At 42.8% G+C, this 26,322-nt stretch overlaps 1 protein-coding gene across 1 annotated transcript in view; it reads left to right on the top strand.

Annotated features, from left to right (window-relative positions):
- FOXK2 (forkhead box K2) overlaps nt 1-26,300 on the top strand; it is a 61,583-nt gene extending 35,283 nt beyond the window's left edge. Inside the window, exons 3-9 of the mRNA XM_034407753.3 lie at nt 5,773-5,920; nt 7,902-8,048; nt 9,223-9,416; nt 11,244-11,419; nt 13,037-13,333; nt 13,458-13,667; nt 23,540-26,300. Coding sequence (XP_034263644.2) covers nt 5,773-5,920; nt 7,902-8,048; nt 9,223-9,416; nt 11,244-11,419; nt 13,037-13,333; nt 13,458-13,667; nt 23,540-23,736 — 1,369 coding nt within the window. The 3' untranslated portion in view covers nt 23,737-26,300. The remainder of the gene's footprint in view (nt 1-5,772; nt 5,921-7,901; nt 8,049-9,222; nt 9,417-11,243; nt 11,420-13,036; nt 13,334-13,457; nt 13,668-23,539) is intronic.
- The last annotated feature ends 22 nt before the right edge of the window (nt 26,301-26,322 follow it).

The following is a 26,322-nucleotide window of genomic DNA, read 5'->3' as shown; positions in this document are numbered from 1 at the left end:
TCAGAGGACCGAAAAGCTGAGTTTAACTTCCGACGTACGCACAATGCGGCCGCATGGGCGGTTAGGGCAGCCACCTCTGCTTCCTTCTTCAGCCGTGCCTGCCTAATTTGGCTCCGTCAACTCCACGAGCGCCTTCCCCCTGCGGATTCACGCCTCCGCCAAGATGTCAACAAACTGGTGGCGGCTACCGAATATACAGCAGACGCCTCGCTCAACGCCGCGAAGTTTGCTTCGCGCGCCCTGGTGTCGTCCGTCACATCTCGCCGTTTATTATGGCTTAAAAATTGGAGAGCTGATGCCAAGTCTAGGTGGCGCCTCGCTTCAACTCCATATAAGGGGTCCCGTCTTTTTGGAGAAGCCTTAGACCCCATCCTTGTCGAGGACAAGGATAAACGGAAGGTGATGCCATCATCGTATAAGAGGGCAGACCGTAGACCTTCGTCCTACTTCACCAGGCAGCCCTTTCGGAACGACTCCGGTCCCTCAGGATCCTTCTCCTCAAGGCCCTATTCTCAAGGTTTCGACCGTTCCCTCGATAGATCATCCTTCAGGGACCGTGGTCGGAAGGCCCCAGCACCCAAACGACCATTTCGAGGTACGGGATCCCGTACCTTTCGAAGAGGGAAGTGACTACATCCATCTTCCCATTGGCGGCCGTCTGGCTCATTTTCTTCCCCAGTGGGAGATCTCGACGTCGGACGCCTGGGTGCTCCAGACAATTCGTCTGGGACTTACTCTGGAGTTTCGTTCAAGACCTCCCTCTCACTTCGTACAATGCCCTATTTCCCCCAACTTGGACAAGCGCCAGCTAATGGAGGCAGAGATCCATCACCTGCTTCAAATTCAAGCCATCGAACCGGTCCCCCACCATCATCGCGGGACCGGCTTCTATTCAATTTTCTTCCTGGTCCCCAAATCATCCGGGGGTCACAGGGGCATCCTAGACCTCAAGAGGCTGAACGAATTTATAGTATATCATCAGTTCAAAATGGAGTCCCTTCGATCAATTTTGGCTTCCATTCGACCATCGGACTGGATGACCTCGTTCGATTTGAAGGAAGCGTACCTCCACGTTCCCATACGGCTGTCCCATCGTCGCTTCCTACGCTTTGCCTACAACAACAGGCATTACCAATACAGAGCAATGCCCTTCGGCCTCTCCTCCGCCCCAAGGACCTTTACAAAGCTCCTGGCAGCAGTGGCGGCCCATCTACGTCAACATCCGATCCGCCTCCACTGCTACTTGGACGATATCCTAGTGCTCTCCCCTTCTCCGGCCCGAGCATCCCGAGACCTAGCAGTGCTGTGTCGCTGCCTTCGTCATCATGGCTTCTCCCTCAACATCCCGAAGAGCCAATTGCAGCCCACTACTTGCATTCTCCATCTCGGGACATTAATAGACTCTGTAAGGGGCCAGGTGTTCCTGTCAACGGACCGGTGTTCCAGTCTCCAGTTATTAACATCCCAGGTCCTCTCCTCTCGGAAGGTGCCCTTGCTGCTCCTGTCCCGCCTGCTCGGCAAAATGATTTCCTGCCTGTCTGTCGTCCCTTGGGCGAGGTTCCATTCACGCCAGCTCCAGTGGTTCCTCCTCCCCTTTCAGAGAGCCAGGAGAAGCAACTCTCCCACACAAGTTTTCCTCCCGCCAGAGGTCTCAAGGTCTCTCCTCTGGTGGTCCTCCCAGAGCCTACATCAGGGCAGCTACTTCCAGAATCTACAGCGCCTGGTAGTGACAACGGACGCCAGCCTGACGGGATGGGGAGGTCATCTTTTATCCCACGTTGCCCAGGGAACGTGGTCAGCAGAGGAGAGCCTCAACGGGATCAATTGGTTGGAACTCCGTGCGATCCGCCTCTCCCTCCAACGGTTCCAACGGATTGTGTCGGGGCACCATGTCCTGATACGCACGGACAATGTAACCGCAAAGGCGCACGTGAACCGCCAGGGGGGGACTCGCTCGGGTCCATTGATGGAGGAAACGACCCTACTGCTGATCTGGGCGGAAAAGCACGTCCTATCCCTTGTGGCGGAGCACATTGCCGGGACCGCGAACATCACAGCGGACTGGCTCAGCAGACAACACTTGGATCACGCCGAGTGGCGACTTCACCCAGATCTGTTCACCGAGATCGTCTGCAGATTCGGCACGCCTCTAATCGATCTATTTGCCAGCCGCGACAACACTCACCTACCCAGGTTCTTCACCCGGTACCAGTGCCCTCAGGCGGAGGGAGTCGACGCCCTCGCATCTCCCTGGCCCAGGGGTCTCCTCTATGCCTTTCCCCCTCTACCGCTCCTTCCTCGTCTGATCCGCAGGATAATAGCAGAGAGGGCAGACGTCGTTCTGGTCGCACCCCACTGGCCTCGGAGGTCCTGGTTTGCGGATCTGGTGGACCTGTCGGTGGCACGGCCGTGGAGGATTCCAGGGGACAGGATCGTTCTCAGCCAGGGGGTCATTCTGCACCCAGACCCGCAGTGGTTGCAGTTGACCGCCTGGCGCTTGAACGGATCTTGCTAAGGCGAGCCAACGTGCCTAGCAATGCGATCCCCACGATTCAGGCGTCAAGACGGCCGTCAACATGCCGCATTTATAACGCAACCTGGAACTCTTTCTGCTCCTGGTGTGCTAAATTCCACCTGGATCCAACGTCTGCTTCTGTCCCCGAAGTGCTGGGATTCCTTCAGCGGGGCATGGACAAGCACCTTGCGCCTAACACTCTTCGTCGCCAAGTTGCTGCACTTAGTACGGTCCTTTCGACTTCTGCAAAGCTTCCTCTCTCCCAGGACCCGACGATTCGCGACTTTCTGCGAGGGGCATCCAACCTGCGCCCCCCTGTTATACATCGATACCCGACCTGGGATTTGACTCTGGTCCTTCAGGCCCTCATGCACCCTCCATTTGAGCCTCTCGCCTCAATCAGCCTCCGCTTTCTGACTCTTAAGGTGGCTTTTCTGGTCGCGATTACTTCGGCTCGCCGTGTATCCGAACTAGCTGCACTGTCTGTGAGAAACGACCTTTGTATCTTCCACGCAAATCGCGTGGTATTAAGACTAGACCCCTCATTTCTGCCTAAAGTAAATTCCACATTCCATCGAGCCCAGGAATTGATCCTTCCGGACTTCTGCCCCGATCCTCGACATCCTCGGGAAGCAGACTGGCACCTCTTAGATGTCCGACGGGCCCTGCGCCGATATATTAAGCGGACTGAGCATTTCCGGAAATCTGAATCGCTCTTCATTTCCTTTCTGCCCGCTTCCATGGGCCGGAAGGTTTCTTCCACGACAATTGGGAGATGGATTAAATCCTGCATCTCTCGGGCTTATTCGGCTCGGAACAAACCGGTTCCGCAGAGAATTCTTCCACACTCCACCAGGAGCGCCGCCACTACGGCCGCCTGGGCCACTAATGCCTCCATTCCTGACATATGCAGGGCGGCTACCTGGTCATCCTTGAACCCCTTCATCAGGCACTACAAGGTGGATTCCTTTGCCTCGGCGGAGGCATCCTTCGGCCGCCGGGTGCTCCAAGCTGTATGCAACTCTTCAGACGACGTACAGCAGCCGGGTTCCCTCCCTGTATGAACTTGCTTGGGTAAATCCCGAAGCTTTGGATTCTCCAAGCTGCGCGTTGGAGAACGGACGTTGCTTACCTGAACGTCCCTTCTCGACGCGCAGCTGGAGAATCCAACCCACCCAGCTGGCTGCTGGACATTCCTTCCTGACGCTCTACTGCTCCTTACTTCGTGAACAAAACTGGGACTCTGTTGAGCAAGTGGGCGTGTCTGAAGAGAAATCTCTTAAAGGAACACACTCAGTGTAGGCTATCAACTACTGAACAACCCGAAGCTTTGGATTCTCCAGCTGCGCGTCGAGAAGGGACGTTCAGGTAAGCAACGTCCGATTTGTCTCTAAAATATTTGAGAAATGGTTTAACTAAGAACAAAAAGTATTTGTGCATCATTCTGTGCAAATATTTTATTATGTATCATTCTTAATATATCTCTTCCATTCTTTAAAAGCTACTGCAGAAAATTGTCGTCACTATCTGACAATATAAGGCAAGGTTTGCAACTAGAAGGGGATATGTTGTCAATGAGGCATCCTGCACAATAACTTGGTGTTATATGTGAACCAGATCAGTATATTGTATGATTAAAAAAAAACTACTTAATTTAATTTAAAAATATGCCAAAGTTATGAGAGTATCTTTTGTGATTCTTGATATCAGAAAAAACATTATTTCATGTAAAATCAGAAACATCATTTTCAGGCTGAATAAAACATAAACAACATGCCCCAGGAGAGGTAATTGTGACCATATTCATTTTTCTCGTGGGGAAAGTAACTAGTTCTTTATGTTAACCAGTGCTCAGATTTTAAATTTATATTTACTGACAAAAAAATAAAGGGGAAGCAGTATGCTGCATCCAATATTTGGGTAGAACAGGTTGCCCTGATAAAAAACAGTGCTCAGATATGAAGGAACTCAGAAATGTTTTTTTTCCTATGGAACATCTATGCTTATAAATTAAATGTATATATTCTGTAACTCTGTTATTTATAGCATTCATACTGTATATAAGCATTACATACTTAAGACTTTCCGCAAGAAAAATAAAAATCCCAAATATTAGCTTTTTAGTGGAATTCATAGTCTTAAAAATATGCTGTTAAAAATATCTTATAGCATCTTAAAATGTGTCATTCCAAAATGCAAAAAGTTTTAAGTTATATTACGAATACTGTTGTTAACATTTTATAACGCAGTAAAGTGCATTATTAAAAATATTTTCATCTTTTTATTAAGTGTGTTTATATGAACCCCTGTCTATCAAAGGTATTGTGGGCTGTGTTTTCAAACACCATTTTGAAACAGCAGGAACATTTTCTGTTTTAATTACCCTGGAATGCAGACAGATTTCTTCAGCTAAGACTAAGTTATTTGATAAATTTCAAAAATATTTCTGGGATATTATAATAAAATTACTTTAGAATCTCCTATTAATAAATAACCTATTTATGACCTTGTTTTAATACAAATTCTTCTAAATGAATTGATTAAAATGATAAAAATCTGTTGGGGAATTATAATTCTGCTAGCAATAGTAATGACCATGTGATACCTATCTTAAATTCATCATTCTAGGATTAAAACTAGGGCTACCATATATAGGCTGCAAAAATCCAAATAATCACTAAGATAGTAACAAAGAGATACCAGAAGTTCTAACTCATTGAAAATGGTTTCATGTTATTTTTGGAATCCAGATATGGTAGTCCTTCTTAAAACTTACTATTATTTGGCAGGTTTATAATAATTTATGTGTTTTATTAATATCAAGTCTTTAGATTTAATATTATACTTTTAATAACATTTATTCTGGCATAATTATTATAATCTGATTCTTCCAAACATTACACTAAGAGGAAGAGCGGACACTTACCATAAGGGCAAGTGTTTTATAGTAAAGGCAAATAGATTTGTTCAATCTTGCCTGTCATTGAAAATCTAGAATTAGCCTGTTTTTAATCTCAAGGGATTGTTTTTGGAATAGAGGCAATATTTGCAAAGATGTTTCTATAAATATATATTCTGATGATAATACAGAAGGAAAATCTGTATCATTTTAATTGTCATTCCTCACTAATGTCAGTATAACTCAGACAGCTGGAGAATGTTTGTTCAGGAAATTATGTTTAGCTGAAGGAAATTACTGGCTACAATGATATATATTCTGTGATGAAATAGACAACTCTTTTCATACTGTTTTACAGTGCTGCAAATTCCTGCCCATCTAGTCCTCGTGGTGCAGGTTCTTCAGGGTACAAAATGAGTCGTGTAATACCATCTGACTTACATCTTATGGCTGACAATTCACAGTCAGAAAATGATAAAGAAGCATCTGGTGGAGATAGCCCAAAGGTGAGATTCTTTTGATTAGAATCAATTTGTAAAATCAGTTACCGAGTAATACATTAGAAGTTAATTGAAAAATATTGCTTTGAAAAGTAAACAGAAATAAAGTTTATGTGTAGCAGTTCAGACTGAAAACTAAAATAGATCCTATGATATTCACATTGAACTTAAAGCTTACATAAACGTATGGCTGAAATTTGGATAGCATAAAAAGCAAAGAAAAAAGCCATTTTGTAAGCTGCTTATTTTACCACATTCAAAATTGAGAAAAGCATATTCAAACTTAACAGTTTTTAATGATATATTAGTAGTGCGTGTGTTTATACATGAGCCTAAGACCTCAGGTGAGGATTCTGAAAATACGTTTGGATTAATTGGTAATCTTTGATTTATTGGAGCATGCCAATCATGGTTGTAAATTGTGATGGTATCCCAAACAAGTTGCACATATCTGGCTAGAAGCGAAGTGGTAACATGCCGTACAATATGGCATTTTTTTAAAAAAATATGAGGGTTCCTCCCCTCCCCTTCTTGTTTCTCGTCTTGCTTCTGCTACAGGAGAACGTCTACTGTCATGGATGTCTGTATTTTGAATGGATACACTTTCTGCTGTGGTCCATGCTTTTTACCTCATTTCTCTTCTAGACATGTGATAAACTGTTGGATGATATTAAGCTAGCATGATTACCAGAAACCAGGCAATACTTGCAAGATTTAGAAGGAGAAACTCTTAGACTTGCAGCTTCTCTATTTAGCCTATCTCAGTGATGGTTAACCTTTTTGCCATCACGTGCCAGGGGTGGGGGTCGCACACACGTGTGCCCACACCCATAATTCTATGCGCCCTGCACATGCGACCCCCCCTCTCCCACCTTGCTCCTGGCACGTGATGGCCCGGTGGGCCCGGTGGGCCCGGTAGACCTGTTTTTCTCTCTCCCCAGGCTCCAGAGCCTTTCTATGAGTTTGGGGAGGGCGAAAACAGCTTCGGGTCCCACCAAAAGTTGGGAAACAGGCCGTTTCCAGCCTCTCGGGGGGGGGAGGCCATTTTCGCCTTCCCCAGGCTTCTAGAAAGGCTCTGGAGGCTGGGGAGAGAGAAAAATGAGTCTTCCCCACCACCACCCCGAAGCCCTCAGGCATGTAACAACCTGTTTCCTACTTCTGGTGGGCCCAGAAGGCCCGAGGAGCTGAGCTCGCATGCCACCTGTGGCATGCACGCCATAGGTTCGCCATCATGGGCCTGTCTCATAGTATTCTTCTTGCATTGATAAAGGTAAAAAGTGTCTTGAGATCCTGCAATAAAGGTGGCATATAAATTAACAAATAAGTATATAAACAAAAATGCTGTTCTGCCAAAAAGAGAAGCATGTTTGGCTTTTGTACTTTAGCTGCAATTCCCCAATCTGCTAATTGCCCCTACCTGAACAGCAGACTAGCTTAGTTTGTGAGTTGTGAACCCAAAGATAAATGGCCACAAATACAGAAAAACAAAATCATGCACTACATGATGCTTTTTTGTGCTTCTTTTAAATAATTATTTTTGCTATTTATAAATTTATAGAAATGGGTGGATTGGCAAGTAGAGAGCTGTATACTCAGGAAGCAGCATGAAAGTGAGTGCTGATTAGTTGAAGTTTTCAGGTAGGCCAAACTAGCATTCTCTGGTTATTTTAGGCTGAACTTAGTCCCTACATAACGAACAATATGCTTAGGAGTTGCAGGGTGAATATACTAAGAGAAAAAGGGCATGGTAACAGTAAAGCACATTAGAGGTATTTTATACTTGGAATGAATTGTGGCAGGCAGAGCTCTGTATGTGATAAAATTGAAAATGCAAATATGTAATAAAAATGAAAAAGTTGTTAAATGTGTATGATGGTATCTCTCAAGTGATAATGTCCTTTGTATTAAATTATAAAGTTGGTGTTATATTTCTAATGCTCCTGGAGGGATGAGCTATTTTCATTATGTTATTATTTTTAATATTTAGGATGATTCAAAGCCACCTTATTCCTATGCACAACTAATTGTACAAGCAATTACAATGGCTCCTGATAAGCAACTTACACTAAATGGAATTTATACGCACATAACTAAAAATTATCCTTACTACAGGACAGCAGACAAGGGCTGGCAGGTAAAAATTATTAATATTGTTTTAAATGAAATGAGCTAACTATGGTGAATTAAAGCTAGGCATCTGCAAAGTATAGTTTGGGTAGATTATTTTGGGGAGAGATAATTCTGGAGAGCTATTTCTTCCTTAAGATCACATCAATCTAGTTACTTCAGGAATGGTCTAGCGTTTTCTGGAAATTGATTGTCTAAACCAGGAGTAGCTTTGTGATGTTTCAGAGGAAACATGGTACTTTGAGGTTCTTACCTGTTCTTGTAAACTATTCCTTTCCCATAGAATTTCTTCATAAAATAGTTTACTTCACAACTTTTTTTAGTTGCAAATTGTGCCATTTATATTTCTATACAATCTAATTTTGATTGTGAAATTTGATGTTGAAATATCTTTACATATAGGAAGAATATATTAAAATTAAACAGTTTAATATTAATGGTATAAGGAATGTCATTATATGTGCATTGTTTTGTACAATGTGCTCATAATACAATCCTTACATTTATGAAACCAAATAACATTCATTCCAATTTCAATAACTTTATATTACTATAGATTCATCCTAATTCCTATTGCCTTTGAATGTCTGAACTCTGAAAAAAAGTCTATGGTCATCTTGTTTTGCTCACATTAACATATGTTGACTGTATATATTGAAGTTTTTTTTAAATTATTATTGTTGTTGTTGGTGGTGGTTGTACAATCAACCTAATGTTTAAACTGGATTTGGCATTTTTATCTACCTGCTGAGTTGTTCCCAAGGATCTGGGATAAGCAGATTTGTTATTTGATATGGTGGTAAAGATATCGTCACAGAATTTAAGCTGTTCCAAGCTGCTTTTTGCAATTGAATGATGGAGATTTTGTCAATGCCGGTGGTTTTTCAAGTAGTACACCAGATGTTTTGTGATTGTATCCAATATGCCAATTATTATTATTCTTAATATCTTTGGTTTTTTGCAACAGTTGTTCTACTTTTGTTTGCAGATCTTTGTTGTTATATGTGGATTGTCTACAGTTAAACACACTCAGTCAATTTTTCAAGTCCTAACCAAGGACCTAAGAATAAGAAAGCAGTTTAAGAATATGAGCAGTTCTAAATGGGATTTTTTTTTATTAGAATGTATTCCAACTTAATACTGAGATGGATGATTTCTTTGTTTTCTTTTATGACTCACAGAATTCAATACGTCACAATCTCTCTCTGAATCGTTATTTCATCAAAGTACCACGTTCCCAGGAAGAACCAGGCAAGGGTTCCTTCTGGAGGATAGATCCTGCCTCTGAAAGCAAATTAATAGAACAGGCTTTTAGAAAAAGGCGGCCAAGGGGAGTACCTTGCTTTAGAACCCCACTGGGACCTCTTTCTTCTAGGTAAGGTATTGAGGACGACAACTTAAGCATAGCAGTCCAGAGGCTTTCCTTTAAGCGCACTTCAGGGTCTATTGACTGAAGGATGATCATTGCTTGTCTAAACAACAGAGATGTTTATCAAATAAATGATTGGGGCACAAAGGAAACTATTAACATTTTCTCCTTGAGGAGGTTTGATGGTTCTTTTATGATTACATCTAAGGAAGAAATGTTCCCTGGAGTTGTTACCGATAGTATTCACACTTTAAAGATCTAGCAAATGTATTTGCATAATATACTAAGCGTAATTATTGATTTATTTATTCAGTTTATATGAATAAATAACATATTAATACTAACCTTGGTTAGATTTTCTTGTGGCTTAGCCTATTATGTAAACCTAGACTGTCTTACTTAATCTTTATTCAATGTGTTATGTTAACTGAAAGAAAAGGATTAATTCTTGCTGTATGAACATTTCCACTGTTCTAGTCATGCTAATTTCTTTGCCATTTGTCGTTTGTGTAAATGCAGCATGTTTCATTTCTTATCTTAAAATAATGGAATGTAAGGAGTTGGTTATGAGCCTTGGAGATAATATATTCCAACCCACTGTCCAGTGCAGGAATCATAGAAGCAATAACTGGGGATAGTCGGATTAATTCCCTTAGTGTACATATTGTGCTGTTACACATGCAGTTGGTTCATGACTGGAGACTCGTTTGTAATCAGCCTGCTCACAGTTTGGTGTTACCTACAAACACTTATTGCACCCTATAAAATCACCTAGTCAACTTGAGCTGATTGCAGAAAGCTCTGGTTTGTATTTTAATGGGAAACTATAAAAAGATGTCCAGGCTGTAGATTATATTGGAAAACAGAAAATTAAATTCCTGAAAAAGGCAGTAACAAGCAACTGCTATATTGTTGCCAAGAAACATATTCTTCTTTCAGACTATCCATATAGTCACCAAAAGTCAATCTTAATGAAAGAAAGACTTTACGTTTACTTTTAGCAAAACAATCACTTGATATTTTCCTCATAGTCTCAGCCATTTAAAAAAAAGAAAAAAAAAACACCTGGGATTAAAGAAAACAGCAGAGAGAAAAGAAAGTAATACGTAATATTTAACCTTTTCCAGTCACACATTGCTTTTATGCTCCAAATTACAATTCCCCAGCAGCATATTCTCTATGAAAATTTGAATACATTCACGTTCTCGTAAAAAAGACATGATTGGAAACTAAAATTGACTTTTATCCCGTTAAGTATTTGGAATAATTTAATAATTTGTTAAATTAATAGTTTAAAGAATCAAAAAAGACTTGAATTAGAAGTGAGTAAAAGATGGAATTTATAGTTTTAAGGTGAGGAGTACAAATAACATTTCATTTTCATTTCTTGCTTCAATTGAATTACATTTAAATTTTGTTTAAACTGAAATTTATTACTTAGGCATTGTCTGAAACATGCATCTTGGTGAAGAACTGTTTATTTAAAATAAGTCTTGTGTTTTAGAGAAGATACAAATATAAATTGAGTGGAAAAACCAAGATTAAAGTATTTCACTTTAAATATAGAATGTAGGACATGTGTTTCTATTATTAAAATTCTCATTAAATTCTGGCCCGTTTATACCACTGTTTTATTCTGTACTTCTGAATAAATACTTTGCCTGCCTTTAAGTTACCTCTATAAAACTTCTATAATCAAGAACATTGACTGCTATTTAAACAGCAAAAAATCCTCCCTGTGGAAAGTGTACGGATCAGAATTTTTTTTGTGGGTTATGATAATAGTTATTAATTTTGTATCTAAAAGTGGCCATTTCTGTTCTTTATTTCCAGAAGTGCCCCAGCTTCTCCTAATCATTCTGGAGTATTATCTGCTCATTCGAGTGGTGTGCAAACCCCAGAAAGCCTGTCAAGGGAAGGGTCACCTGTCCCAATGGAGCCTGAGCCAAGCAGTATCCAGCCAAAATTAGCAGTAATACAAGAAGCACGATTTGCACAGAGTGCTCCAGGTGAAATTTTCACGCAGTGCTTATGTACTAAAATTACACAAGAATATTCTGTGGATGATTTAAAATACAAGGATTCTAGAAATTTTACATGAAAATAAAATATATTACCTTAGTGGTGGCAATGTTATGTAGTATTAAAATGTTGAACTAGGGCGGGTGAGAGCAAGATGCAAGTCCAACTTTAGTTATGAAAATTCATTGGGTGACTGTGCCAATCCCATATAAACCCCTTTTAGCTATTAGAGGTAAAGATTGGATAAATATATAATATATAAGACATAATATAAATGTTTCCTCATACTAAATTATGGCTGATAAATTCATAGTGAAATAAGCTGTGATGAACGTTGTTGCTTCCCAACAGTGAATAGCACAGTTCTGTAGCTTATCGCATTTTCACGTTGCTGGATTACAGCAACAATTCTGGACCATGTGGACCAGGGGTCCCCAACCCTCAGGCCACGATTCACTACCGTCCATAACCTATTTGAAACTGGGCCATGCGAGTGGCAGATTGGCGCACATGCATCTCCAGCTTGATTTGTGCGAGTGGTGGGCTGGTGCACATGCATACTCATGCAGCGCTACTTGTGCAAATCAACCGTGTGTGTGTGCATGCACACCAGCTCGCTGCTCATAAGTTGAGCTGCGCTAGTGCTCATGTGCATTAGCCTGCCACTTGCGCCACCCGGTTCCCTCCCCCCCCCAGGTAGCCACAAACCCCATTTTACTAGATTACTAACATCCTGGCCAGTTCATGTAAACCTCAGAGGAGAAAGGGTTAATTTTTGTCATAGCCTGCGGAGGGATGGGAGGAGGGGTGAAATCCAGCAAGTTCTGACAGGTTCTGGAGAACTAGCAGCGGAAATTTTGAGTAGTTCGGAGAACTGGGAAATACCACCTCAGGCTGGCCTCAGAATGGGGTGGGAATGGAAATTTTGCAGTATCCTTCCCCTGCCACACCCACCAAGCCACACCACACCACGCCCAACAAGCCATGCCCAAAGAACTGGTAGTAAAATAATTGGGATTTCGCCACTGGATGGGAGTCTATAAATGGTCATAAATTGAGGACTATCTGTAAATGCATTGTTTTATTTTGACAGTTAAACAGTATAGAATGCAGAAAGCAGTCTGCAGAAAGGGAAAAACAAAGGACTTTTTGAGACATACCTAGAAGTGCTAGAAAATGAATAATATATGTTCCACCAGGGGCGGGTTTCAAAACCCATTGCTACTGGTTTGCTCGTGGGTGCTTGCACGTGATGTTTCTGCACAGAAAGCGTCTGGGCGGAGCCTCCCACCGCTGCTGCTACCGGTTCGCCCAATCTGGGGCTAACCGGTAGCAACCCACCACTGTGTTCCACCTTCAGTGGATGTATTCTGTCACTGAAATATAGCAGCACAACATTTTATGTATAAGGTTTTTTTAAAAAATCAGGTTATAATGTACTAGTAGTACTAATAGTGACATAGCAATGAATTTTAACCTGATATGAAGAGATAATAATTCCTAACCCCACTGGATTAATCTCTGAGTAGTTAGAAAATTACTTGAAGGGAGGGGGGGGAATCATGGCTCTTTTAAAAAGGATTTCTTTCTACCTTTCTTTACAGGATCTCCCCTATCTAGCCAACCTGTTTTAATTACTGTACAGAGGCAGCTGCCACAAACTATGAAACCTGTCACATACACTGTTGCAACTCCTGTGACAACATCAACGTCCCAGCAGCCTGTAGTACAGACGGTTCATGTTGTTCATCAAATCCCAGCTGTATCTGTCACAAATGTGACTGGATTAGCACCAGCAAATACTTATACTGTAGCTGGGCAAGCAGTGGTTACACAAGCTACAGTGATGGCCCAGCCTAAAGGAGAACCTCAAGAGAATGGAGATCACAATGAAATGAAAGGTAAAAATAATATAATGATTTATTGAAATTTCATGCTAATTTCTTTTATATATCATAAAAGAACTTTGATGTTTACTTGCAACTTTTACCATTTCAAACATTTACCTAATTTTTCTCTCTCTAGTTAAAGTGGAACCTGTACCCGCAGTTAGCCATACAACTCTAGGAGCTGCCAGTCGCATCATTCAGACATCTCAGACTACACCGTTACAAACGGTTACTCTAGTACAACAAGCACCTCTAGGTCAACACCAGCTACCAATAAAAACTGTAACGCAAAACGGAACACACATAGTACCTATCACCACAGCAATGCAGAGTCAGGCTAACGCTGGTAAGCATTTTAAATTGAATGTTAAGCATCACAAATTACCTATTGTAAAAATAATATCCAAAATAAATTCATCAGTGTTTCCTCATATTGTTGAATATTAACTACATGTAACTTCTATTTGGGTCTTATTTGTAGTCTAAATCTTAATACGTCTTATCATAATCATTTTTGCCTATCTTGTTTTTCTTCCATACTAAATTAGCAACTGGCATTGCATAAGTAGTTCTGATTGGCAAAAAAAAGTCTCTGTGGAATGTACTTCTTGAAGAATAGATGTCCATGTTATATGAAATTGCTTTTGAAATTGAAGTAATGCATGTAATGAAAATGTGAAAAAATACAACTAAAGATTGTATATTTAGTAATACTTGTAATATTATTTTGAAGTCTGTTAATAGGTGTGTGAAATGCTGTGTTATCATTTAATCTTACATGAACAGGTCTTCAACTTATGTCCTGCATCCTACAATGCCATAAGCTGTTGGGGAACTTCTTTGTTTAGATTGATTAATATGTGCATGTTCAAAGTTAACAAAGTCTGATATAAGTTGCTGGCTTTTCAATAATTTAACATTAATCTTGAAGATTCAGATGACTTAAAATGAGTAGAAGTTCCTCATTGCCATGACATTAAAGAGGATGGGGGAGAATTGTGTGTGATAAATAGCAAATTGTGGATGTCATTTTGCTAGGATTGCCTAGCAGTGACTACTTTTTGAGTTCTTATGAGCTCAGTGGTGATACTATCTAAGCACCTTGTTTTCTGTTACCTTACTTTTTAATTTCCTTCAGATTTTTTAAGCATCAGTACCTTTTTCCTGACTCGCTGCTCCGACAATCCTACATATGGGTTGTTTGAAGTGTGATTGGATATACTGAGTCCTCATCATTTTTTCCTCTGCAGTCCTAGTCCCGCCCACTGCTTGTTCCTGTCAGTCTTTTTCACTTAGTGGATTGGACCAGACAAGCTGTGAGGACATGCCTACCCCAATGGTCCCCAGCTTTTGACTCAGTCTTAGCTAAAGACAGACATGCTTTTATCTAGGTCTCCTATTCCTGGATCCTTCTCCAACCTTTTTCACTGATACACTGCCAACAGAACAGTTCCTTCACATCCTTGACAGCTGTACCACCACCTAATACAGTGTGAAGAGCTTTTATCTTGAGCCCGCTGAGGGCCGTTCAGCATCAGGTCAGATCACCAGGAGGTAATTCTGACAAGGCAGCCAGTCGAGCTTGCTTGCAGTGCTAGCTGGGGCTTTTGCGGAGCCAAAACAGCGCTCCTGGTGAGAGCTTTGAAGCTCCGCCATTAACTGAGGGAGGCCAACTGACAGGATTGTCATCAAGACTGCTGCCACTGCGTAATCAGAGGAGCCCCCGACGATCGAGTTCCTGTCCAATTGCCAGACATACTCCCAAATTGCTGCCTGCCGCCGTTCTTTCCGCCTTTCAAGGTGAGCCTGCTCGGCGGGAACTTCAGAATGAAACCACTTTGGCGCAGAAGAGCCCGGACAGGGCAAGGAAGGACGGAGCGGCTTCTGGGGCCTCAGGATCAAGGCCCGCAAGCCTAAAAGCCAGAGCAAAGCTGTCGCAGAGCTCCAGGGTCATGGCCAGACCTACTAAGGCAGCAGAATGAGAGGCAGCAAGGTGCCAGAAGGCCATCGATCAGGAAGTGGCCAGGGCGCTGAAGGAGGCTGACCATAGGAGAGCGCCTCCAGCCCTCAGGCAGTTTCCTGCCAAGATGAAGGACAAACATTGGGGCAAATTGAGGCATTTGACAGCAGGCCTCCACAGGCTCTATCTCCAGATGGCGCTGGAGAGCAGCATTTGACAGCTGAAGCCATTCTGCCCAGCAACAGTGAGTCACAGTTTGGCTCATATCCAGACCCTTCCTCTACCTCTTCTGCCTGGCAACAGCCTTCAAGGCAAAGGGCTTCCTCAACTTTTACCCCGACTGCAGTGGGAATCCGCTCAGGGGAAGCCCAGGAATTTCAATTTCCTTCTGGCATGGAAGCCTTAATATCTGAGGCTATGCAAAAGGGGATAGCAGCCTGTTTACAGCAAAGCCAGAGAGCTGCTTCAGTTAGTTCTTACCATCCCTTGCCCCTGGCTTTCCCCCTGGGCCCCAGGCCTCGGGGGACTTTTTGCCCATGTAGGAGCCATACTCCCCTGCTTCCTCAAATCAGTCACCCTCAGAGGAAGAGATGCCCGGGGAGTTAGAACTTTCAGAAGACGAGGGCTTAACACCTTATCAGCCAGCTTTCACTGGTGTTTTCCGGCCAGCCTTATTCAAATCCTTGCTGCACAAGGCTAGGAACACGGCACACGTGGCTGGACATTTGCCAGGTCCAGAGCCGCCACCTGATACAGCGGAACCTGTGGGCTCATTGTTTTCATAACCAATGGCAGAGGCTGAGATGGTGCATTTGCCCAGAATATTTTTGGACGTTGTGCAAAGGCAGCAGACCTCCGGGGGCAGGAGCAAACTCCAGCTCGCTGGACAAAAGGTTCTACAATGTAGGCCCAGACTTGTCCAGGGCACTTCAGGGGCATGCGGTGGATGCCCCGGTGGCAGCTTTAGCTGCGCCCCCCATAATGTCATATTCACCAGAGGATATCCTCCAGCCTGAGGACAGACGGGCGGAGCAGTCCTTAAGGAAGGCCCACCAGGCCGCTTGCTGTAAAAGCTTCCACTGCAGCATCCTTCTTTAATAGAGTGTTGTTCATTTGGCTGAGGCAACTGCAGGACAGAATTCCTGTGACTGATGTACTGTCTCATCAGGACCTGAACAAATTGTCAGATGCCATGGAATTTTCTGCAAACACCACGCTCAACACAGCATGGTTCGCATCTAAAACCATAGCCTCTACAATGGCTTCCAGGCAACTCCTGTGGTTCCGCCAGTAGCAGGCGGATGCCCAACATAACTGGCGACTGGCCTTCGCCCCATTCTTGGAGCAGTTATTTGGAGATTCCTTGGATCCGATACTGGTGGAATCGTGGGACATATGTAAGGTCCTCCCATCCCCTTCCCGGCAGGCGGATTTCTGCCCACAGCCTTATTTCCGCCGCCAGTTCTTTAGAGGGCCAGATAGTAGGTTTGGGCCGCAGAGACCACAGCGCCCCTTTATGCAAAGGCAGGACCAGCAGCAGGACCGGGCAGGGAGGTATAAGCAGTTTCCCCCTAAACGGCCCTTTTAAAGGGGGAGCAAGCTGTTCTTTCAGACGCCAGAAATAATTATATTCCCGGCTCTCCTATTGGGGGATTCCTGGCCAAGTTTGCCAGACAATGGGAGAGCACTACTACGGATGCATGGGTTCGGGAGACAGTCTGGGTGGGCCTATCCTTAGAATTCCTCTCCACGCCTCCGAGGTTTTTTATTCCTTGCCCTGTTTCGGGGAACAAGGTCAAAAGGGGACTTATGGAAACTGCTATTCAATATCTGTTGGAGATCCAGGCGATCTAGACGGTTCCTGAGGACCAATGGGATGGGATTCTATTCCATCCTCTTTGTAATTTCGAAACCCTTGGGGGGAAGGTACAGGGCAATTCTGGACCTAAAAAGGCTGAATCGCCTTGTCATCTACAGGCAGTTCAAAATGCATTCACTTCGGTCCATCTTGGACGGCGCAGGGAGGGCGACTTCCTCACCTCTATTGATCTCACAGAGGCTTATCTCCATGTCCTGATTTTACCAGGCCATAGGCAATATCTAAGGTTTTTTTACGCAGGCTGTCACTATCAGTATACGGCACTGACTTTTGGCCTATCTTCAGCGCCCAGAGCTTTCACAAAGTTACTAGCTGCCTTGGCTGCGCACCTACGGACTCTCCCCGTACGGGTCCAGTACTACCTGGATGATATTCTGATCCAGTCCGCTTCTGAACTCCAGGCGTGGGAGGATCTCAGAATCACTATCCAGGTGCTTCAGGACCATGGGTTTAACACCACAAAGAGCCATTTATCACCAACTAACTGGTTACTACATTTAGGTGCGGAGATTGACACCCTGGCATGCAAGGTGCACCTCTCCCAGGAGCGACAGGTGAGCATAAGGGAATTGGTGAGCCAGATCAGGAGGGACCGTATGGTGTCTCTAGCCACACACTCGTAACTCCTGGGTAACATAGTGTCCTGCATTTCCATCATGCCTTGGGCATGCCTGCATGCCAGGTCTCTCCAATGGTTCCTCCTCCCTCACCAGAGGGCAGGCAGGAGCACTTCCCTATCCAAAGTTAGGTTACCACCAGAGGTGATTAGTTCCCTGGAATGGTGGGATTCCCCAGCAATCACTAAGGGATGTATCTTTAAAGAGCTGGAGCATCTGACGGTTATGACGGATGCCAGTGTCTTTGGCTGGGGGACGCATGTCCAAGATAGACTGGCCCAAGGGCAGTGGTCGCAGACTGACCTGAGCCACAATATAAACTGGTTGGAACTCGGGGCAATCCATCGGGCCCTTCGACAGTTCCAGACTATAGTGTCAGGCAGGCATGTCTTAGTTCTGACTGACAATGTGGTTGCTAAGGCACATATTAACAGGCAGGGAGGAACCCAGTCCAGGTCCCTTATGAGAAAAGCTGAGAGGTTATGTGTCTGGGCAGACAGGCTCCATTTGTCATTACAGGCAGAGCACATTTCAGAGGCCACAAATATATAGGCAGATTGGCTCAGCAGGGCCACAGTTGATCATGTAGAATGGTGCCTGCATCCGGCTTTATTTCAAGAGCTGACGGAGCGTTTCGGACTACCAGTCGTGGACCTCTTTGCAATCATGGACAAAGCTCAGCTGACAATGTTTTTTGCGAGGTTTGCGGTTCCGGGAACAGAAGGGGCCGATACGCTTCGCAGCCCTTAGCCATCGGGGCTCCTCTACGCCTTCCCCCCCCTTCCCCTCATCCCAAGGGTAGTAAGAAAGATTTTGGTGGAACGGGCGGAGGTGCTTCTTCTGGCTCTGCACTGGCCATGGCAACCATGGTTTGCTGACTTAGTCACCCTCTCGCTGGCCAGCCCTTGGAGGATACCGCCGGACATTCTCCCTCAGCCAGGGGGCCTTGGTCCACCCGGGCCCATAATGGTTCCAGTTGACCGCCTGGCGTTTGAGTGGAGGTCTCTGACCTAGGACAATTATTCCTCCAAGGTGATAGACATCATACAAGCCTCAAGGAGGGCTTCCATGAACATAATCTATGACATGATCTGGAAGGCATTCTGCTTCTGGTGTTTCAGGTCGCGCTTGAATCCTACTTCGGTGTCCGTGCCCCAGATACTGGAGTTTCTTCAGGTGGGGGTGGACAAGGGACTATCGCCCAACACGATCCGTCGCCAGGTAGCTGCCCTGTCATCGGTCCTTACTTGCGGGGGGTTCCTTGCTCAACACCAGACCGCAGGTTCATCAGGGGCGCAACGAATCTACGGCCTCCAGTGGTTCACTGATACCCTACTTGGGACCTCACTAAGGTACTGCAGGCGCTGACCAAGGCCCCTTTTTAACCACAGAGAGAGGCCATATTGCATTTCCTGACCTGCAAGATGGTCTTCCTGGTAGCCATAACATGGGCTTGACGGATATCGGAGTTGGCGGCACTATCCATCCAGAGAGATCTCTCTGTGTTCCACCCTAACAGAGTGATCTTGCATTCGGACCCTTTCTTCATACCGAAGGTGAACTCATGGTTCCATAGGGCCCAGGAGGTTAATTTGCCCAACTTCTGCCCCAATCCAGTGCATGCCTTGGAAAAGAAGTGGCATATGATGGACGTCAGGAGGGCTCTGGATTTATATCAAATGAACTTCCACTTTCAGGAAGACAGAGTCGTTCTTTGTGTCGTTCCAGCCAGCCTCCCTAGGAACCAAGGTCACACCATCGACCCTGGGCTGCTGTATTTGGGCGTGTATCGCCAAATCATATGAGATACAGGCCCTTCCATTGCCCAAAAGTATAATGGCACACTATACACAAGGAGTGCAGCCACAAGTGCGGTGTGGGCAATGCAAGCCTCTCTGGAAGAGGTTTGCCGTGCGGCTACATGGTCCTCCCCATCCTCTTTTGTCTAGCACTACAAACTGGACAGCTATGCCTCGGCTGAGGCAGCCTTTGGTAGGCAGGTCCTCCAAAGGGTGCATGTGGATGAGGGGACCTCGGACAAGGCTGCGGCCCACCCGTAAGGACAAGACCACTTGGTATGTCCCATTCCTGGATGCTATCTCCACTGCAATGGAGAAGGGGCATTGGTCTTACCTGATACGCTCCTTCTCATTGCGTGGAGATATCATCCAGCCCCACCCTGATGCCAGGCTGGCCCTTGGTCCATCGGAGGAAGAACTTATGACCGAGGCATGTCGGGTCTGTCTCTATACCTTCGCCAAAAGCTGGGGACCGTTGGGGTAGGAATGTCCTCACAGCTTTGACAGACTCAGTCCTATTGGCTAGCAGATGAGGATAACCCATTCATGGATGCTATTTCCACACAACGAGAAGAAGCGTATCGGGTAAGACCAACGCCCCTTCTCAGCTTTTTCCTCCAGCGCTACAATTCAGAGGCATCAAATATTCTTTATTCAGCCATTCCAATAGTCCAAATTTCTAGTTCTCATTTCATGTATTGTTAAAGTTTGGATTACAAATACATGAATACTACCCAGCCATATGAGATAAATTCAGTTGTTAAGAATTTTTTAGCATTGTCCTTTTTTGGTACTGGAATATAAAATTATCTTTTCCAGTCCTTCAGCTACTGTTGTGGTTTCCAGACCTATTTATACATTGTAAGTAGCACATCTTCTTGTAAATTTTAAATAGTTCTGCTGTTTTTTATAACACTAGCACTTTTGTTATTAGCAATATTTTTAGGGCTCATTTAACCTCACTTTACAGAATATCTGGATCCAGTTCACTGCACAAATGTTTGTTATCAATATTGAGATCTTTGGTCACTTCTCCCATATAGAATTGATCATCAGTTAATGATCACTCATTCAGCAACTGTTCAAATTTTCAAGGGTGCTAAACAAATAGTACTTACGAGCAGTTCTTGACGTTCTGGTCATTGCAGTGTCCCCATGGTCACTTGCCTAGCTCACAGTTACAAAATCACAGCATCCCACAGTAATGTGATCATGATTTCCAACCTCATTTGCTTTCAACATTCAAAGACAATGGGAAGACTAGCAGCAAGTTACAAGTGGCAACTATATAATATCCTTGTTTAAGAACTGCAGGGGATTTGTTTAATGACACTACTAGAAGTGTCAGAATAAAGTGTCCCTAAATGACACAGTCACATTATTGCACTTGACAACTGCATTGTTTAATGATGACTTCCCATGCAGTTATTAACTCTGTCATTGCATTACTTACTTAAATGTTTTTTTCCCCTCATTCAGAATTCTTGCTTAGGTGAAGGCCATACTGTTGAAATATACAAATACTACTGAAACCTAAGCATAAAAGATCTAATGATGGCTGCAGATGATTTGGGGATGGGAGAATAATCAGCTGAAGTTTTGGTTGATTTGTACTCTGGAAAACCAGTGGTGAAATCCACTTACCTTCGCTACCGGTTGGGGAATAGGAGTGCGCGGGAGCATGCACTATGCACGCGTGCACCTCTTCTGTGCATGTGCAGAGTCTTATGCACATGCACATGCGGTCAAAAACGGGATGTAATGATGTCCCGGTGGATGGGTGGAACCTCCCTCCGCTGGTGCTACCGGTTTGCACGAGCTGGATAGATCCAGTCAGATTTCACTGCTGTGGAAAACCATTTAGTGAAGCAATTCTGCCAGAGACATGTACTGTCAAAGAGAAGATTGGATCCACGTCTGGTGTATCACAATGTCCTGCTCAATTTTTTTAACTAGTTTATTTTGTGGATAAGGAAAAATCCTTTTTGGAAGCCATGAGATGCCAGAAAAGAATACTAAATACAGTTCTTAATACCCCCCAAATAAATGTATAAAAAAGTTAGTAAACAGTCTGTTATGATTTCTCTGGGTTCAATTTCCCCCAAGATATTACCACCTCTCGTTTCTCCTTTTAATAGATTGTCACAAAATCTGATCTAGTTACTGCATAACATAGGATAAAAACTTTGAAAGAAAAGGATTTACTTTCTCCTTCTGTTCCATCCCATTTATACCTAAAATCAAAGGGAAAGGAAATTGCAGAGCCACACCTGAGCCTATTTTTTTTCTGAGAAATCTGACAATCATTTGGTTTTCATTATATCTGGATTTCTCCTCATTTTATTTTTTCTATCATTATATTTCAGTGATTAATTCTGAGTTTTTACATTGTCGCATTTTTATGTATGCCTTCAAGTCAGTGTTGACTCCTGACAAGTGCCTTGACAAGATCCCTCAGCTTTCTTGGAAGTTTGATTCGTATTCAGATGAGCTTCAACTATTGCAGTAGTCTAGATTGTTTCTTCCTAGCATCAAAAAAGCTACTGAAAGCTATTTTCTCAATAGGGACATAACCAAAGAACTGTTGCATTTGGTCCTAAGGCATTTGAATAATTGGAAGATTTTTGCTAAACTACATATGACCCTGTTTCAAACTTACAGTGGCTGCAGCATATGGGACCCTGTGCCACTTAGGCCTGCTCCCATGCCTTCTGAAAGCAGCCACCATTTTCAGTGCTTTGACAATTCCTCTGACAAATGGCAGCTGCTTTCAGAGCTTTCTGCCAAGATCAGCTGGCCATTGGGAGATTGCACACCTCTCCTAGGCTTTGGAGAAGCCAGCTGCCTGCTTGCAAAGGCAACAGCTTCAGGACCAGCTTCCCAAAGGCTTTCTCTTGCTTAACCCCCCTTCCCCCAAACTCACATTTATTAAAGAAAGAAAACAAAAACAAAATGCTGGGAGGGACAGACCCTCCCCCATTAGAGGCTGAAATTAAACTCTCTGCCTCTGCTTCCCCCCCCCCCCCATCTCAATCCCTTTTAACCACCTAATTTGCTAAATTTACTTCATGCCTGGAAAGAGGGTGACAAAATCTGTAATTTGCTTACCTTGGTGAGACACTGCCAGGTTGAATGAAGATATAGGAAAGGAGGAAATCAAGCAAAGAAAATCTTTCTGCAGCTTGTTTGCCTTGAGGAGCTGAAGAAAAAGTTCAGCTCAGAAAGAAAGTTGGAAGCACAAACCTGCACCAAACCACCATGGTAGAAGCTGGGTTCTAAAGGAAGTCAGAGAGGCAGCAAAAAGGCTGCCATGCTGCTTTGGAAAGCAGCTCCCAGGGCCTCTCCCACTTGTTAAGTACCATTGAACAACTCACATTCCTTTAATGGTGGCATGGGGAGAGCAGAGGCTGCCTCACTTAAGAGTTGTCACCAATTGTGACCTTAATGGGCAGGCTCCATTACAGTTGTAAATCGAGGACTATCTGTATCTGCGTAGATATGGTCCCTTGAATATGGCCACACAAACTTATTTCTTTGTAGCCCAACTCATCATTGGAAATTTACTGCTGATCTCCACAATTTTAAGGTGAGTTTAAGTGCTGCAAATATTCATTCAAAGTAGAGCTTATTAGAAGAGTTTAGGACAAATTTTAATCTGAGATTTGTGTATTTTAGGTAATGTAATACTTGGTTTCAGGGCAGGGTGAAATCCAAAATTTTTTCCCTACTGGTTCTGTGGAAGTGGCTTGATGGGCGTGGCAGGGGAAAGATATTGCAAAATCTCCATTCCTACCCCACTCTGGTCAGCCAGAGGTGGTATTTGCCGGTTCTCCAAACTGCTCAAAATTTCCGCTACCGGTTATCCAGAACCTGTTGGATTTCAACCCTTGTTTCAGGGTAAGTGTTAGTGGTGATTTGCCTGGGTTTAATATATTCTCTCCCTTCCCTTTAATTCTTTTTCAGCTGCTGCAAGTCCATTACACATGTTAGCAACTCATGCATCTGCATCCGCCTCTCTTCCAACGAAACGTCAGAATGGAGATCAGTCTGAACAGCAAGACTTAAAACGGATCAAAACGGAGGATGGGGAGAACATAGTCATAGCTGTGAATGTTGAAACCCCACCTGTGGCAGTGAATGAACAAAGCAACAAGAACTAGGAATGTGGAGGAATACGTCTTTTAAAAACAATGGTCCTTGGTGCCAAAATGAGACCTTTAAACATCTAAACTCTTGAACATGTTCTCTCATGGCGGGGAAAGGGGCCCTGTGACTTCATCTTTCAGCACTGAGAAACACAGGTGGCCTTAGAACTCCTTAATTTAAAAAAAAAAAGTCTAAAAGATCCTAGTCCGGAGGCTGTGACCCCTCCCCCTTCCATTTCTCCTTGCTGTTCCGAAGAGACTCTTTATACATACATATACATTGAGAGGAAAAAGTTGGGGAAGATAGCAACTTTAAAAACCTATTTTAAAGATTGAATATTGGAATATATCCCAGCATGATAAGTTCTTCGCGTGATTGGATTTCAAATGATTGTATATTCCTCAAAGGGAACAGAGGCAAGGAGCCATTTCCAACATCTTGGCAGCTAGCCTTTCATAATGACCTACCCAATGCAGTTGTTGGTAGATATGCAGTATTTTGTTGTTCACATGTGGAATTAGAAAATTTTGATGTGTACTTTCATTTTTTTTTTCAAAATAATGGGGTCTTTGACATTTCAGATCACTCCATTTCTACTCCAGAAACTTTGGAATCACATACTACTTTTCATGTGAAATTTTGTTTGGTAAAACCGAATGTAGGGTTTTTTAACCAATGGAATGATTTAATTTTGTCCTGTTAAAAGTTCAGATAAAGCTAATTTGTTACATCTGCAAATTTTCATATTTTAGCAGTTGCCTGATAAACTTAATCAAATTTTATTACCTTGTGTAGTGATCAAATGCTTCTTTGGGCTTGCATGTTACTGATTAGAAATACAGTGTAAATGAACTGTTAACTGACGTAAAGAACTGCTATGAATTTGACCAGAGCTGCACTTATCTGTTTCTCTTTCTTGCTATCTTTTGCTGTTTGTTACTTTGTGTTGACTTTGTCCCTGGCAAATTTTTCCAGTCTAAAGTAAAAAGAGTCTCGCATAATATTGTGTATGTTTAAAATGACAGACTGTTCATTTAGAAAAAAAAAATCTTTATCACATGTCCTTTTAAAAAGATAAAAATATCTTGTTAGAGATATATTGAATATTTTTAAGCTAAGCATCCACCAATAGAAATATAACTTAATGAGTTTAACTTTTGATGTCCTACAGAGACCTTGTGAGGTCTTCATTAAAAAGTGGCCACTGTAGTTTTCTAACAGTGGCTACTATAGTATAATGAAATAGTTTTCTTTTATATGTGTTTGACAGTTGGAATATTTTAAAGGTTTCTTCTCTTGAGTTGTGAAAGAAGAATTCATGTTTTGTTACTGAACTAAACTAACAGCTGAGACTGTTCTTTTGTCCAATTCACATAGTTTCTTGTCCCTTTCACATATTTAAGGTGAGTTAAAGGTGAAGACTGGGCTTTAACCTTTGATTTGTCTTTTGTTTTTTTTCTTTTTGGGCTATAATTTATATGTTTTTATCATTTCAAGAAGAATCTGTATTTTGATGATGGACTGAAATGGCTTGGAATGGCTTACAATTTTAGTCAGTTTTTGGAAATGTTTTATCAGAAGACCAAATATGACAAATCTGTACCAAGTATCATGTTATCCCACACGGTAGAGCTGCTGTTACACTGTCAATGAAGATAATACATATTAAACAGATTATGAAAAATTGATGTACACTAGCTGGATTTATAACAGCCACTATAGGCTGGGTGAAGCAAAACATTTTCTGTATCTGCAGCATTCTACTTTTTGTGCTGTGGTCATCTAATTAAGAAGTAATATTGCATTATTAATAAAACATTGGTTATAAAATTACTATTTCATGAATAATTAGGAAAAATACTGCAAGTTTTTGAATAAAAAAATCTGGTAAAATGTTTAAGACAATCATATGATTTAGATTTGGAAGTTCTCTCATGTCACTGTAGTCTTTGTAGTTTATGAACTAGGTAGAGAAGTTTACCAAAAGAATTTAATTTGAAGACTCTGTTAAATCTATTGCTCTTACCTGTTGCTAACCTTTCTTTTTCTGCTTTCATGGCTGTTTTAAACCTGAGCAAGATGTTCCAGAAATTGTTGCTTTTGCCTGTTATTTCACTCTTAGAAATATTTGAATGCTGAAGAGTAAGTTATAGGGCAGATTTACTTTCTCCTCTGATGCCATAGCTCTTCTGCTATGACAACAAATACTTTCTTCCTCCTCCCTCCCCCCAAGCTGTCCAAATCTGTTCCAGAAGTTTAGGAAAACCCATGTTTCAGATTTTGAGGACATATTGGGAGACATGTGAAAATAACCTTCATTCAGGGCAGGAGTCAAGCTGTGTACATGAACACAGTGCTATGATCTCCAAATTACTTTTGTGATGGATGTTTGAGATACTTGTCTTAGCTTTATTTAAAAATAATTCCATCTGCCTAGCAGATGGGGGGGAAAAAAACAGCCATACTTAAAGTTGGGAACTTTTTCTGCAAATATTGCTCTTTTTTCTTACCAAAATTTTAACACTCGGGTTTCTATAACCTAAGAGTTTGTATGAAAATAAACACTGGATAAATCTTAGTTTAATGTTATAACTGTTTCA

The sequence above is a fragment of the Pantherophis guttatus genome, chromosome 2 (assembly GCF_059756535.1).
Source record: "Pantherophis guttatus breed Tessera chromosome 2, ASM5975653v1, whole genome shotgun sequence".
Classification (NCBI taxonomy): domain Eukaryota; kingdom Metazoa; phylum Chordata; class Lepidosauria; order Squamata; family Colubridae; genus Pantherophis; species Pantherophis guttatus.
Note: the sequence above shows the minus strand (reverse complement) of the source record. Positions and strands in the feature narration are given on the sequence as shown.